Consider the following 16,105-nt stretch of genomic DNA (forward strand, 5'->3'; position numbering starts at 1 on the left):
TTCCCACGGAATGCGGAAAAAAAATCGGAGACCCATCACCCGGCATTATTTGTGCACAAATCTGTTGCAGTTAAACCCTAAGTTAGTGTGAAATACATAATATAAATGGATAAACACAAAAAGCACATTCATGTAAATTCAGTTTATGGTGGTTTCATGTGAATTAAAGACAATTTTTTGTGCAAAACAAGCTTATTCCAATGGGTTTTTTTTTTAATTAAATGTTGCAAACAGTGGCTCGGACAATGTCATTTTGTGAAAGTAGCTCTTAAGGACAAAGGTTGGAGACCCCTGCTTTAAGGTTATAACAACTCTTAACGAAATTTACTTGGATGTTTAAAGGGAATGTGTTTTTGTGGGCCACATAACCAGTAGATTATAATCAACCAAATCAAAGAACTTCAATATTTTCAATTAACAAAATGAATTTGATGGGTGACAATGTTCTCCAGTAATAATTCTCATAGCTCTTTCCTGTAATAATAATAATATAAAAAAAAAACAGGATTTGTAATTGTCCTACATGCTTTCCCCAGACCTCAATACAGTAAACCAGGTGAGGACCTATTATTGCATTATGCAGCATATACAGTGCTTTATCATTAAATAACTCCCTTACTTTTTACAGAACAGCAATAGATTTAGCCATCTTTGTTCTTAATTTATGCGAGGTCTCCATGTCAACCCTTCATCAATCACTACACCCAAAAACTTCACCTCACTGACTCTACAAATCAACCCCATCGACTCGATTTGAACAGTCCAACAGAATCAGAGGAGACAGGTGACTGAAGAAAACTTTATTTGTTAGTGAGCAGATGGTTTCCTCTTCAGATGGTTTGCTTTCCTGCAAAGACAGAAACACGATCAGTTTTACCAGGAGGAACAGCCGGGTCGACACTTGAGCTTTACTGCAACCTGTCAGAACAGAACTTCAGTCTGATTTCAGAACTAAATGAACCTTTCTGCTCTCCACTCAGGTTCTTTATCATAGTTGTGAAACCCAAATTAAACGTAGTGTTCTGAACAGCTTCAGTCCTTTTTGCTCAGACATTTGGAACCAGAACCTACAGACGTCCCACTCACATGAATTATTTAAAAGTGAAGTTGTGCTTTTCACTTTGGAACAATGAAAACTGTCACATCAAATTAAAGATGCACTTCATGTGTGTAGATTTAACTCAAGACTGTTGGAGATTTGTGGATTTTAATAAATGAATGTTCATCAGGCACAAAGTTCTCAATAAGATCCATTCCTTGATCCTAACTGGTTTTCATCACATCAGATAAAACTGATTTCAGCAGATCTCAAATCCAGCTCAAGACCTTTGTTCCAGTCTCAGATTCTTATTTGTGTTTAACTATGTGACCTTGTCCTTCAGTGATGCTTGGGTTTTTCTAAGCTGCTGTAAAGATCAGAGCCCATATTTATCAAACTTCTTAAAAATACTCCCAAGAATAGACTGAAGTGTAAAAACAATGCTTGGCTTCAAAGTCAGTTAAAACATCTGTGTGACTTAAAGTGTAGGACTAAATCCTAAGTGTTGTCTTAGAGCTGATTTAAGTTTTTGCTGCAAAGCTGATCCTGGATGTTAGAAAAGCCCAGGTAAGAACTAATCACTGCATCAGATTTCATGTTCAAAAGTATTCTGACTATATGTCAAGATAAAATCCTAATAAGTTCACTCAACATTCATACGTCACCTTGAACAGACTAAATTACAGAAAACTTCCACATTGTGCATGAATACAGACGTTTAGAGAAAACTCGGCTTTAAAGTTTTCTACAGCTCAGAGCTCTAAAAGCAGCACAGAAATTTCTGCTTTGAGGTCAACTTTATGCTCCCTGGTTTGTGAGGTCTTTTGTGATGTGGTCACTCTGTACAGTATAACAATAATCACTTAGTGCAGATTCAGAGGTGCTGCAGTGTGTTCTGTCTTTATTTCTCCTCAAACCCCTACTGGCAACTCCTAACCTCTGGAGGAGAAGACTGATTCTTTGTCTGAAAAATAACTCGCGTTTAGGATTTAAGTGCTGAGAATTTCCTAAATTTACTCCCAACTTTCAGAGTTTAATCTAAAATTCCACTCTAAGTAACCAGGGCCTACATTTATCAAACTTCGGAGGAGGAGAGTGCAAAATCAACATTTCCTCAAGCTCTGAATTGTAACAAAATTTGAAGTTTCTCTAAAATCTGTAATTTAGAAACAATCCGTCCAATATAACATGTACAAACACTGTGTTGAACATGAAGTTGGGATTTTTACAACTAACATTAGAATATTGTTGAACATGAAATCTGATGCAGTGATCGGTTCTTACCTGGGGTTTTCTAACATCGTCCAGGATCAGCTTTGCAGCAAAGTCTGAAATCAGCTCTAAGAAAACACTTAGGATTTAGTCATGCACTTTGCTTAAGTCAGACTGAGATGCTTGATAACTGACTTAAACCCAGCTTTGAGCCAAGAACTGAGATTTTCTAAGTCTGATAAATACAGGACCTGGTGTCTAAATCCGAATTTAGGTCTCAGCAGAGATCTTCAGGTTTGTTACAGGTGAGACCAGGACCTGTAATCAGTTCTGAGAACAGTGCATCTATCTGATGAACCCACATACTTAACATTGTGGAGCCACTGAACCTGAGGTTTTCAGCATCAGCTGCCATGGTGGACACAGCTCTGTCAACCCCAAAACTGTACCTGAAGGTACCCCATGAGTCTTTTAAGAACCAGGAGTTCTGCTTCCAAAATAAAAGTCATCTAGACGTCCAAACTACTGGAGTGTTTAACAAAAGGATCTGGATTAAGAACCAAGTGTAATACCTCTGAAGATGCCTTCATAAACACTGGCTCCATCTGGACCTTGCTCATCACCACAGCTCAGCCTGCTTTGGGTAAGTAGTTCTGAATCTTCTAAACCTTCAGGGTAAGGTTGAAGACGAGTGAACTTTGCCTCTCCTGTGATTGGGTTTTGGTCATCAATATTATCTTTGGTCTGATGAAATGTTCTGGTACTTCCCTCTTTGGTCAGATGCTGTTGATTCTGAGAATGTGGAAACTGGTTCGGAGTTTGAACTGTTGACTGAAGTCCAACTGGTCTTATTCTGATGTGAGATATTTCTAATGATAAAAGAAAGGTGTTTGACAGATATTAAACCAAAATAAAATATGAGAAAAAGACTGATGAGAATCAGTTCTTACCTGAGGTCTGGGAGACACCTGAAGCAGGTTGTTCCGAGTTTTCTTTCTCAGCTAACGATTGGACCAGTCTGGACCGGGGCTCCACCAGGTTTACATATTTCTGCACCTGTTCCACCTGAACATTTTCCTGCACTTGTTTTGGTGCCAATGTTAAAACATCTGGTCTCATAACATATAACTCTCCCATGGTTGGACCTCTGAGCTCAGTTTGTTGGGGGGTCCTCTGGTTCCCATCAGCTGTCAAATCAGTGGGATACAGGGAGGGATTCGAGTTTTGGGAGTGAGTTTGGTGGACAACAGGTTTTTGGTTAAGATGTGGGACAAGAGATATAAATGTGCTTGGAGGCTTTACTCGGATGTTCTGCACTCTAGACTCAGTCCTTTCGAAAGGTTCAGGGCTTCCCAAGTTTTGGACATCTCTGATTCCAGTGCCCTGTTCACTGTGGAAAGACTCCTGCAGGACTTTGGACCAGTTGGGGATGTTTGTTTTGAAACCAACAGGAGCAAGTGTTGTGCGTTCATCAGGTTGGAGTAGCTCAGTGCTGATGTGATCCTGTGGTTGTTGGAAAGGATGGACCTCATGAGTTTGAGGTTGATGCTGGTAAACTGGCCGCTCCATGTGGACCAGTTCTAGCTCACCGTTTGAGGGCCCATGAAAACTCAAAAATGGCTGACTTAGTTCTGTCATACCAAAGGAGAGGTCAGTGAGAGGTCTCTGCAGGGATGGATTCTGCTGATTAAAGTTACTTTGACCAAAACTGGACTGACCCCATGGTAGGTCAGAGTTCCTGGCATCTTCAGTGAAGCTGGCCAGACTTTGAAGCTTCTGACTTTCCAAATGATCACCAGGAAAACGTTTAAATGACTTTAAGGCTGGTCCTGAAGTTGCCCATTCCTCTCCTTCAAAATTCTGGTTTGGTGCCTTGAGTTGAACCCACTGGGGCCCACCACTGGGTAACCAGTAAGATCTGGAGAGAAGGGTGAACAGACACTGGAATTCTTGTTTCTGGTTTTGTAACACCAGTTTACCAGGATGAGAGAAATCACAAACCATGGAGAGAATCTTTGCCAGAACTGTGATCTTCAGTTTGTTTTATGTACTACCTTTGCCTCTTGCCTGATCCTAAACCCTTTGACCCAAGGCCGGATTAACCATATGGGCAATTGCCCAGGGCCCCGCAGTCTCCAAAGGGCCCTGGGCAGTGAAGGCACGGACACAACGGATGCAGGATATGCATGGACATGTCTCCCGCACTTCCTGCATCTGCGCTCTGTCTCTGCACTTTTTTCAGCCGTAACAGCTGTTTTATCCATTAACATATGGTTATGCGTTTTTCTGAGCCGTCTTTGAACGCACCATAAGCGTGCGCAAGCTACTCCTGCAGATGAGATGACTGATAGGAGCTGCTCTGCTGAGCAGAGCCTCCCGGTGTAAAGAGCAACTAAAACTTTGCACAGTTTTTACCAAACAAACCATGTAAGTTGAGTCATGCTGTTGGAGGCAGATAATGTTAGCTAAATGATGAGGAGTTACACATTATATAATGTTTAGCTAGTTAACATGATTAGTTGTTACCAGTTACACCCCTTGCCAAGCTAAACCCAGTCGTCTTTCATTTATGTGCAGAAGTTGTGCTGGCTGCTTTCCACATATTTAAAATAAATCTTCATTACCACAGAACAAAATCAGGGATGAGACAGACCAGATAGCCTACAGCAGCAGGGATCAAAATGCAGACTTCTCAAGTAAGGAGAAATTATGACTATTATTCTTGAAGTGGAACAATCTTTAAAAACTGGTGTATAGTTTGAAGTCTCTACTTTTGACAATTTGTAACAGAGTCTAAGAGAATTAACCACAGAAAGATGGACGTTAACTCACATGACTGGATCACATGTTGAGAAACCAGACAGGTATCAGGACAGGGTTTTCATAGATATTTCAAAAGTACTCCTCTCCAAAATATTATTTTATTATTGTTTCTACTTTGGTTCAAAATAAATCTAGAATTTATCACATTTTGTTATTTACCAGTAGTTAAGAGATGATTGATAGTCTTAGTTCAAAAGCAAAAACTGACATGGATGTTTAAAGATGTAGTTTCATTTTTGTTTACTATATAAATGTATGACAGTTTTGTTTATTATTTATTTTCATATATTACTTGACTACTGCATTATTTGTGTTCTTAATGACAGCAGGTATGGGTCATTCAAATTTTCTTTATTTTGCATGTCTTTGCGTTCACATTTACTAAAATGTTGATGTGTTTAGTGTTKTGTCWCTTTCTATGTTTATGCCATTCTTTGTCTTATGAGCCTACATCGAGTTAAGTAATAATTTGCTTACATGGAGGAATATATAACAACTGGAGTGCTCAGAAACCACCTGACCTTGTGATCGGCTGTAGAAGCCAATGGTCAAGAGTCTGGATTTCTCATTACTGTACATGTTGACAGAGCAGAAAAAAAAAGGACTGACGATGTAGAAATCATTAAAACTATTAATATTAATCCAATTATTATTAATATTTTACAGTTTATATAATCTAATGTTTTAAATAATGTCAGAAAAGCTGTTTGTGTTATGGATTTATTAACAGAAGATAAACAGGAAAACCTAATTTTACAACACAAGTCAGCAGATTTGATCTTATTCAATGTGATCTGAGCAGAACATAATGTAASAGTTTAAAATTAAAATAATCTTATAAAGTTGATGTAATCAATTTATTGAACTGGTTAGCAGATATTAGCTTGTGGAGCATATATACAGATCTGTTGAATCATGCTACAATTTAACAAACTATTAAATGCTACTTTGTCCTCTGATTAATATTTAGACCTACAGAGTGTAAAATATAAATGTCTGATTAATATTTAGACATACAGAGTGTAAAATAATGTTATAAATGTATTTTTAGGTTCCTGTTACAGAAACCTGACCTGTTGAGAACTAGCTAATACAAAGACAAGTTTCATACCATAAGGTATACAGAGAACATTTTCTTAGTGACTGGTAAATATTTATTCATATTTTTTATGACAGTAAGAAGAAATAAATATATTTTATTACTAGCTGAAGTCATTTTTCAACTAGCTAAAGTCTAATCTTCACATCTGGATTAGATCATTGTAATTTATAATTTATTTTTCTGGTATAAATCTGCTGTTTTACATGATTGAATGAAATTAACATAATTATTAATTTATTGTAAAAACATGACAATTTATGAAAACAGCTCCAGTTCAGCTGCTGTTTATAAGTTTCTATGGAGGCTGTGAGCTGTTTTTGGTCTGTTTCTGCTCCTCCGTGCTGTCACAGACTGACAGTGGACAGGATGGGTAGTTTTCTTATTCAAGTCTATGTTTGCTTACAGTAATGGTGTTTTCCATCTGGCAACCTTTTGGCTACTAAAATTTTAGATTTTGTTAATAAGTAGTTTAAAGAACTAAAGTCAGTCAGTGGAACTGTACTGTGGCCGTTAGTAATTATGTGTTTTAGCCACTAAGGAGAGGTGTGTGATTTAATAAGAGAGGATGATAAATCACTCAATAGACCTCTAAAAATGTGTCCCCTCACTTCTGAGATGATGGTTACACCCTTGAATGAAGGCACCAGCAAAATATCTGGTTTTCTCCTGCTTTTGTTAAACTGTCTGTTGGAGCTCTTGTGCTGCACAGAGGCTGCCTGTCACTGTGAACGTGAGTTGAGATCTTCTCATTGGTCAGTCCACATGAGGTGGGTCAGGTGACTGAGAGGGTTGCTTAATGTCAAGTGTTGCTTTTGTGAAATTGCAGGACACTTCCCTCGATCTCAACGTAGTGGGTCATGTTTACTAGGGGTGTAAGAAAATATCGATACACTGAAATATCGTGATATTTCATTTCCCGATACTGTGTCGATATTCTAAGGCCCTGTATTGATTTTTTAATAAGGTTTAAAATGTCAACTTTCCTGCCAGCCGTTCATTTTTATGTTGTAGTTCAGCCTCTGACCACTAGTTGGAAGTAGTGAACCAGCCCTTTGGCTACTCTACCTCGAAGTAGAGGCTATTGTTAAGTGTTGGGTGACCATATTGTAAAATATTAAAAACTAAAAGCTGCAAAAATACATTTTCAAACTATTGGCAAATTTAGTCTAATAATTGAAAATGGATGAAATAAGAAATATGAAACAAATAAAATAAAATACATACAAAGCAGAACACAGCTAAATGTATCAAAAGTATGTCTATGTAATATTAGAATTTTCTGAGACAATGAATTTTGGTTTTTCATTTTTTTTTCCCAGTAAGAGGTTTTTAATAGAATTTTTGGACAAAATTGCAATATATCGCCTTGCTTACAGTATCGCAATATATCGGGATATATCGTATCGTGACCCCTGTCATGATATGTATCATATCGCCAAATTCTTGCCAATACACAGCCCTAATGTTCACCAGATTATATTGATGTGTTTTGTTTTCATAGCATCATGTGAAGGAGTGTCCTTGACAAGATGGCTGTATTTGTAATTCTGAGCATTTGTACATGAAAATACACTTAGAATCTGAAGTATCGAGTATATTTACTATATATTGCAATAATTTACTCTGTATTTTGCCAGACTGGTAATCCTGGGGTCGTGATGATGGGGCCCTTAAATATTGTTGCCCAGGGTACAGCGAAGTGTTAATCCGGCCCTGCTTTGACCCAACCAGTGAGGAGATGATCACGTTTCTAGTGGAAATTCTCTATGGTCTGCATCTAGTTGCTTTTGAGAAAACTTACTGAGGATCTTGGCTGATTTGATATTGTAAGGACCAATCCTGGTTTGTGGGAAATTGTAGTTGCTCTTGTCCTCCTGGTACTGTGATAACAGGGCTCGGTCCTGGTTTGGATCGAGGCCTGATGTCCAAGTGAGGTAGAATTTCCTCTGCAGCTGGGTTTGGGTGAAGTTTAGGATAATGCTGGTGTTTGTTGACTGAATCTGTTAGAGAGAATCCATTAGGCATTTGTAACTGAAGCCCGAGTCTCACATTGTGAAGAACTGACCTCTGTGACTCTCAAAGACTCTCACTGATCCAAATCCAGGAGTTGCTGAGGAGAAAGCCCGGTCCATAGAAACTCTGTTGACTGCACTCAGAGGATAGAAGCATCTCACAGTCACCCTTGGGGAGAGTCAGATACACTTTTACAACATTTTCTGGAGGAGTTCATTCTTATACAGGTCTGGTGTGCTTACTTGAACTGAGGATCTCTGGAGATAAAGTTTGGTCCATCAGCAATCAGCAGTCGATCATGGAGGATCTCGTTCTCATAAACTACATACCAGTCCCCGACCTGTTATAAAAATGTGTTATCCAAGCCTTCATGCAGAGGTCTTTAACCCTGTTCCTGGTGACCTACTGTGTCCTGCACGTTTTAGCCGTTTCCCTGCTTCAACACATCTGACTGAAATGGAAGTGATTTACAGGCTGCTGCTAAACTTGACATTGAGTTGGTTGGTAATTTAATTATTTGAATCGGATGTGTTGAAGCAGGTACACAGCTGGAACATGCAGGACAGTGGGTCACCAGGAACAGTGTTTAAAACCTCTACCTTAGTGGTTACATTTGAATGAGGTAATCCTTGTGCAGCATGAGTTAAGACTTATGCTTGTAGTTTTCCACATCACATCTGTACAGTTTTGAGGCTCCTGGGTTATGTTGCTTTACCCTCAATCTCAATTTACACTGGATGCTGTTCCGCTCCGACCTCAGCAGTAAATACGCAATTGCTATAATCAATAAGAGCACTGGTGCCACATGGCGGCAGCATGCATGCGGTGATCCACAGTTAGATACAATCCAATTTTTGCCAGATGCTGGTCCAGAGTCAATCTACAAAAATCACACTTCACCAACAGCAAAAGGAACAAGCACAACATCTGTGTTTTCAAAAATAATTTAACAAAAACAAACTCAAAATCCTAGCGCGCCGTCCGTCCATCTATACACACAAATCAAAATTTGTAATTCTACTTTGGGAAGCAGATGGCAGCTAGAGCTTGGCGGCATACTGGATGTTTTGTCATGAATTTTCTAACAAGAAGCTCTGGTTTAAATAACCTGAACACGTTCAAAATGTTACATCACTCCCAACAGTAAACTGTTCCATGGGGGACGTTTTTCAGCATGCAGCACTGCTGAACACACATGCAGGAACTAGCTAGAGTCATTGTGAGAGCAGCATTCCCAAAACCTGGCAGCGATTTAGTCGCTTATATTGGCTGACAAAATAAAAATTCAGTGAAGGCAGTGCAGATTTGATTGGAAACAAATAGCAGCAAACTGAACATTGCAGTGGAAGAGCATTTAGTGTAAGTTGGGGATTACGATTTCATGAGAAACAAAATCGTACAATTGTTTTGGTGCCACATGAATTCAGCTTGAACTCAAACAGAACTCTGGCTCCATTGGTTTGTTTGGGTTTGCAAGTACGATCCAGCAGACTGGTTCGTTCTGGTTGCACTGAAGGCCAGGTGGAAGCTGGAGTTGCTACCACAGTCATGGTCCCATCTGCAGAACACACTGACCAAAAAGATTGAGAACGTTAGTGCAGTTAGGATAGGAAAAATGGATTGATTTTACCTTCAAGGACTAACAAGAATTAAAGTTACTGATTTGGTCTGGTTACCTATCATGTCTCCAGTTCTGAAAAGGCAGCGTTTGGAGGCAGATGCCTGGACCTCCAGGGTTTTGGAGTTTCTTATATTAATCTTAAAAGTTGCATAGAAGTTCGACAAGTTGATGTCCTGAAAAACAAATTGCACTGGTGTACAATGGATTCTGAAACTGAAATGAGCCAAGTTCAGAGTTACCCTGCCTAAATTCTAACCAGAGACAAAGTGCCCATAAAAGATTGAGTAAAACTTTGGTTCATTAAATGAAACTCCCACTGTTCTGCTCCAGATGAAATGATTTTAAATTTTTAAAAAAAACGTACAATTTATACATAGTTAGGTGGCTTCTCTTTACTTCATGTGGTGGTGGTGTGGGTGTCACTTCTTTTGGGATTGATTTTGTAAATTGGTTGCTTGTTTCTCTTGTACGTGTGTGGGTGATGCTGTAAATTCTCAAATTTTGTGTAATATTTAAACTGAACTGTAAACTGTGTCAGTGAATCAGAGTCCAACGTTCTGTAACAACTTTTATTTGCTTCAATTCATTTCAAAATTAAGCTGAACCAAAGATTGGTTGTTTCAGTATACCTGTGAGGAATGGGTTTTTTTTTTTACCTCATAAGTGTATCCAACAGAGAAAACCGGGACTTCCAAGGTAGTTTTGTGGCTATCATTATGAAGATGGTACCCCCTCTGAGCCACTAACTCTGCTGTCAGAGGCTCGTTGTCAATGCCCACCTCCCAGAGACTCTGTGACTGACTGGCTATGGTGAAAGAGATCCCTTCATCCAAACACTGAGCTGTGATCTGTGGAGGAACTTTGTGAAGAATAAAATAAAAAGTTAGTGTAAAAGGGTTCAGGGTTCAGAGGTCCAACAGACAGAAGGAACTGGACTTACAAGCATTAAAGACATGAGTAGTGATGAATGCTTGGTGGAAGTAGGACTCTTTCTGGGGCATAATGGTCAAAGTAAAGTTTACATCTATGGAGTACTGCACTACTCCTCCACCCAAATTCTGTTGAAGACACAAGATCAGTAAAACACTAAAAAACAGTTTAATGATCACAGCAGTGCCACAGATCTTAGCAAGCCTCTAAGGAGACATTGCTGTTGAAACCAGACTGAAGTGGGACAGATCTGTGTGGTGTTCTTACCATCCAGTGCACAGCAGCGTTATCAAAGGGCAGTCGCAGTTTGAATGCTTGACTACCATTTAAATGAACAATTGGACTGATGCTGAGGTTTTGTTCTGACTTCCCCAACATCTGCTTCCCATTGATCCAGATGTTCTCCAGTATGACATCTGCTGGAATGTTTCCCAGGTAGACACTGAACTCCTGATTGTCACTTGTGGTCTCTGCAGGAAGACATTTGAACACTCAGTTGGAGAAAAGTTACAGCTTTTTGGTCTTTATGACTCTGGAGAGCTTACGGTTGAGGCTGAATGGTGGATGGGAAATAAGAGGTGTCTCAAGAACTTTCAGAATTCTGTGTTTGGTGTCGATGCTATTGTCATCCTCATAAATCAAAGAAAATACATGTTCACCCATCAGGAGGGCTGTATAAAACTCCTTGTAGACATTGTCTTCCACCAAACTCTGCAAAGGAGAACAGATAATCAGATCTACCAACCATTTGCTGTACTAGTGGGACATCAGTGTTTAGATTGGTTGTTAAACAAGTCATTTATTTATTAAGATCCCCTTTAGTCTCTGTCTCAGAGACTACTCTTCTTGGGGTCCAACAACATCATGACAATCAACCATAAATCAAGACAGCTGGTGCAAACATGTAGAAATAAGACAACCAACTTCAAAAACAAAACCAGCTCAATACTCTACAATACTACAATGCAAAACTGATTAATGGATGAGGTCAATGATATTTCATTATGATTCAAAGATTTTAGACCCTTTAATTAATCTATTTGTCCAAAAATGTTAATGGTGAGGGCCACATGTTCTAGTGAGAAATGGCTCAAATCAATAAAACTCTTCTCATAGTCTAGGCCCTTGAGACAGTACCTTCCTGTAGCCTCCTTCTGTCCCAACAGGAACTATGATTTCCACCATTCCTCCCTGCTGAACCACTTCAAGACCTTTAGGAGAGGCTGCAACTTTATCCAGCAGTGCATCCCCCAATCCTAATCTGAAGCTTTGACTTTCAAATCTGGCTCCCTTTCCAACCAGAACAGGAAGAACCTGGGGAACGTTCCAGAGCAACTGGGTGTCGTCAAACAATTCAGAATCTAGGAGAGTCCAGCAGAGTCATGGTCAGCTTCAGTCTGCAGCCAGAATCTTGTTCAGGAGATTTAAAAATAAATTAAAAAGGAACTTACGGACTGTGCAGACCATGGACATGTCAATCATCACCACCACCAGCTTCTGCTTAAAGAACAGAGATACCTGGAGGACCTTGACAGCGACACCGTCCACCTGAGAGGATTACAGTCAGTTCTGAGCTGAATCACAAGAATAGACTGCAGGACAAAACTGAATCCAAAATGTCTGATCTTCCTAAGTTTTCAGGAGGCGGCTGTTAAGTTAATCTCCAAGACCTTGTAAAGTAAAAGTCTACATGTGGTAGAATGATGAAAGGCTTCAAAACACCTCTCAGCTTTCCAGCTCAGGTTTTTCTGCAGTTAGTTTCTAGTCCAACACCAGCCCTATTTGTCTCCGAATATCTGGATTCAGACATCAAATGTTTGTGGGGTGGGGACTGTGTTGGTATCTGTGGTTACCTACCATCATGACCTCAGCATGTGGCTGTTTGTATGGCGATCGAAAGACCACCCTGTGGGCAGTGGCAGTAAGGCTGTAGCCCCTCTTCTGGGCATCAGGGACTGACATGAATGAGATCTGTCCATCATTCTGCAGGAACATGAGCTGCCAGGTCAAACTGGCCATTCTCTGAGCCTGAAAACCACAGAGTATCAAATATGCAGTCAAACACTGAATAATGCAAACCGTTCAGAGCAGTTTGATCTCTGTACAGAGGACTGTTCTGTTGGCTTGTAGGGGAATTTATCCAGCTAATTTACCAATTCAAATAAAGAATCAAAAAGGCTTTTCCATTTGGAGGAACTTAAAGAATTTAGACTCAGACCTGTGATCTAGCTCCATAGATCTATACCTTTATTGGATTAAAGATGAATCCAGGACCAGAACACTCAAGGCCTTCTGCCAGTCAAATCAATGGTAATATTTGAACGATTTACCTGAAAGAGGGCCTCCTGCCATGCCTGTTTGCCCTCTGCCCTCTCACCACCACAGGAAGACTCTCTGTTCACAATTATCTGCCAAGAAAACGCATTGCCTGATCTTCAACCAAGTCAGTCCATTGTTTAACTGTAACAAATTGCTAAACAGGGTATCTCTTAACTTCCATGTAGTCTTCCTCACAAGTGATCTCCCTGTGGGTCCAGGAGAGACCAGAACAGACTGTTGAAATAGGTTGACTGCTCCACCTGGCCCCTTCACTTACAATCACATTAAACCTGAAGGTGAACAACTCATCGTTCTGTATATAAAATAAATAAAAAAAATTAGGCACAGCTGAACATCTAATATCACCAGGTCAAGGCAAACCTCACAGGTCTCAGAATCCGCAGACCTGTGGACCTCAGTTACCTGATTATGGGTGAAGCAGGAATAGAATGAAGCTCTGAAGGTGGTGAAGCCATCCATCTTAAAGGTGCTGATGGTGTACCCACAGCGCGAGGCAAGCTCCTCGCTGATGGAATGGACTCCGTCTTCATCTATGAGGATGTCACAGATGAAGGTCATTGACAGAACAGTAAGTGATGAGACGTTACAGACACTGAATACATTTCATCAACATTAAACTAATGAACTGACCTACAGCTTCAAAGCTAGGTTCCTCTGCTGAAGCCACCTGGATCCACAGGTATCTATCTCGACACTCTGATCGAACCAAACCTGCTGACAAAATCACTACATGCATCTGCTGGTAGTTACAGCCATGGTTAGAAGTATATGTCCCCCCTTTACCATTTTATTAATTTAATAACCTATTGTACATGTTATTTTGTTGTTTGGGGGGGGGAATCGGGAGTCCCCGAAGAAAACCTACGCAAGCACGAGGAGAACATGCAAACTCCACAAGGAAAGACCCCGGGTCCGAACCGGGGATCAAACCCAGGACCTTCTTGCTGTGAGGTGTCGGTGTTAACCACTGAGCCATCGTGCCACCCATATGCTTGGATGTCATTAATTTGGTTCTCATTTTATCCAGGTGCAATGAATGTAGAACACAACTCAAATTTTTAACAACCTTAAGTTTACAAAGTCTAAATTAGACACGTCTTTACCCACCGCCCATCCCCCAAATTCACAAATATTTGGTTAAATGTTCAGGTGTAACTTGCTAAAGAGATTCAGGTGTGTCTTCAACAAGTCTAAGACCAAAGGGGCCAGCAAAAGCAGTGGAAGCAAAGGGGCCAGCAAAAGCAGTGGAAGCAAAGGGGCCAGCAAAAGCAGTGGAAGCAAAGGGGCCAGCAAAAGCAGTGGAAGCAAAGGGGCCAGCAAAAGCAGTGGAAGCAAAGGHGCCAACAAAACCAATTTACCATCCAATGGGACTCCAGCTTTGAATGCTTTCAGGAAGCAACAGTAGATCAATAGCAGCCTGATAAACACAGCAAGGAGATTATACCTGAGCAGGTTAGACTCACCTGGAGAAAAATGCAGGAAGGTTAACGTTTTACCTGAGCAGGTGAAACTCACCTGGGAACAAATGTAGTGGTTCTCATGTTGAAACTGAGGCTGACTAACAGCCGGCAGCTCTGTGTCTCTGCAGAAAAAAACTGAGCCACTGCAGACATGTGAGCTAATCACCTGGTTGTCACAGTAATCAGCCCCACAGCTGGGGCTGATTGAGTCTGATTATAGCTGGAGGCTGAAGCTGGACCAGAGGGCTGATTCCCAAAAGCAGAATTGAGAAATAAATCTAGGCTTGACATAACTTGATCAGTTCATCCTGATCACAGATTCACTCATTCTACAGTGGATAAACTGTGTGCTCCATACTCCTCACCAAATGAAGAACATCTTCTGATGCAGGTTTATGAGGAAATGAAGCACATCATAAGAAAGAAACACCGCTGCTGTTAGAAAGGAGAGACAAGAGCATGGCAAACAGTGGATCACCTGAATGCCCAAAATAAACATTCTCTAACTACTCTGAACAGAAAACAGTGGGCCTCATGCAAAAACGTTCGTATTCTTATCCTAAATTTCTCTTACTTTTGTTCGAACGAACATGCCACATCAGATTCAACAAACTCTTCTATCTTCAGGAAAAGTGTGTAAATTAAGAGCGTAAACTGATGAATGTGTATCAGCTGCTCGTGCACGAGGAGAGGTGATTTACATAATTACCACCCCAAAAACACCATATAAGGCTACGTTTCCTGCCCCACATACCAGGAAGTCCATTCATAAATGACATCGCAAAGTAAAACAGAAGAACTTCACGAGTTCGGAGATTGAAGTCCTGCTCTCAGAGAGCATTTTCAGCAGCGTCAGCTGTGGAATTGAAGGTTTGCTAAAGCTGAGTAATGAAATGTGCTGTTAACGCTGTGTCTCCTGTGGGTCGTATACAGTCACAGAAATAAAAATCTAAATCATATTTATCTCTCTCTAGTCCTGCTCCGCTTTTCCTTTGGTCAAATACTTTTAATTGAAGTGTAAACAACTGTGTTACATAGTTTTCATTTATTCAGAAGAGCAGTCGCACACCGCTGGATAAATCATGGTAACTTATGAGTTGCTGCTTTTGTCAAAAACTTAATTCAACCAGGATATCTGAAAATCTTGACTTCATCCTTTATCCTGGTTTTGTGAAACAGACCTCAGGCAGATAAACAGAAACATAACGAGTGAGCGCAGGAACCAGGTGCCTGAATGATTATAACTGAAACGCTGCTTTAAACTCTTTTGATCTTTTTTATTAAATTTTATTTTTTAACCTTATTTATCTGATAGAACCACCATCTTTCTGTTTCAGGTCCAGTTAAAGCACCGCTCCTTGGTTCTGGTTTTCACATCAGTGTTGGAAAGGAGTCCCGAGCCCAGACCCTGCAGAACGGTGAGTCTTCAGGGGTCTATAGAAGACAGGTCTCTCAGCTGTATTACAGGTCTCTCAGCTGTATTACAGGTCTCTCAGCTGTAGGACAGGTCTCTCAGCTGTATTACAGGTCTCTCAGCTGTAGGACAGGTCTCTCAGCTGTATGAC

The 16,105-nt window shown here is 40.3% G+C and overlaps 2 protein-coding genes across 15 annotated transcripts in view; one reads left to right on the plus strand and one right to left on the minus strand.

Moving 5' to 3' along the window:
* brf1b (BRF1 general transcription factor IIIB subunit b) overlaps positions 1 to 16,105 on the plus strand; it is a 43,281-nt gene that overhangs the window by 3,503 nt on the left and 23,673 nt on the right. For 11 of the 12 annotated variants that reach the window (XM_014022628.1, XM_014022623.1, XM_014022629.1 and 8 more), the window contains one exon: positions 15,878 to 15,958. In XM_014022628.1, the coding sequence (XP_013878082.1) occupies positions 15,878 to 15,958 (81 nt within the window). Of the gene's footprint in view, positions 1 to 15,374; positions 15,411 to 15,877; positions 15,959 to 16,105 lie in introns of those variants that run through there. The other variant, XM_014022635.1, reaches the window with a different exon arrangement.
* On the minus strand, positions 786 to 14,694 carry LOC106527668 (uncharacterized). Of its 3 annotated transcripts, none has more exons than XM_014022621.1 (21): positions 14,596 to 14,694; positions 14,439 to 14,497; positions 13,711 to 13,791; positions 13,483 to 13,610; positions 13,235 to 13,372; positions 13,071 to 13,148; positions 12,598 to 12,768; positions 12,192 to 12,288; positions 11,878 to 12,101; positions 11,286 to 11,451; positions 11,008 to 11,210; positions 10,751 to 10,868; positions 10,467 to 10,669; positions 9,866 to 9,983; positions 9,590 to 9,759; positions 8,432 to 8,529; positions 8,242 to 8,357; positions 7,978 to 8,176; positions 3,202 to 4,169; positions 2,824 to 3,120; positions 786 to 847 (listed from the first exon to the last, which is right to left on the minus strand). In XM_014022621.1, exons 1-21 carry the CDS (start codon positions 14,691 to 14,693, stop codon positions 831 to 833), a joined length of 3,747 nt encoding a protein of 1,248 aa, XP_013878075.1. In that variant the 5' UTR covers position 14,694; the 3' UTR covers positions 786 to 830. The 3 variants fall into 3 exon arrangements, with proteins under 3 accessions (XP_013878075.1, XP_013878074.1, XP_013878076.1); XM_014022620.1 differs by having other exon boundaries at positions 13,711 to 13,794; XM_014022622.1 differs by lacking the exon at positions 14,439 to 14,497 and having other exon boundaries at positions 14,596 to 14,683.

The sequence above is a fragment of the Austrofundulus limnaeus genome, unplaced genomic scaffold (assembly GCF_001266775.1).
Source record: "Austrofundulus limnaeus strain Quisiro unplaced genomic scaffold, Austrofundulus_limnaeus-1.0 Scaffold337, whole genome shotgun sequence".
Classification (NCBI taxonomy): domain Eukaryota; kingdom Metazoa; phylum Chordata; class Actinopteri; order Cyprinodontiformes; family Rivulidae; genus Austrofundulus; species Austrofundulus limnaeus.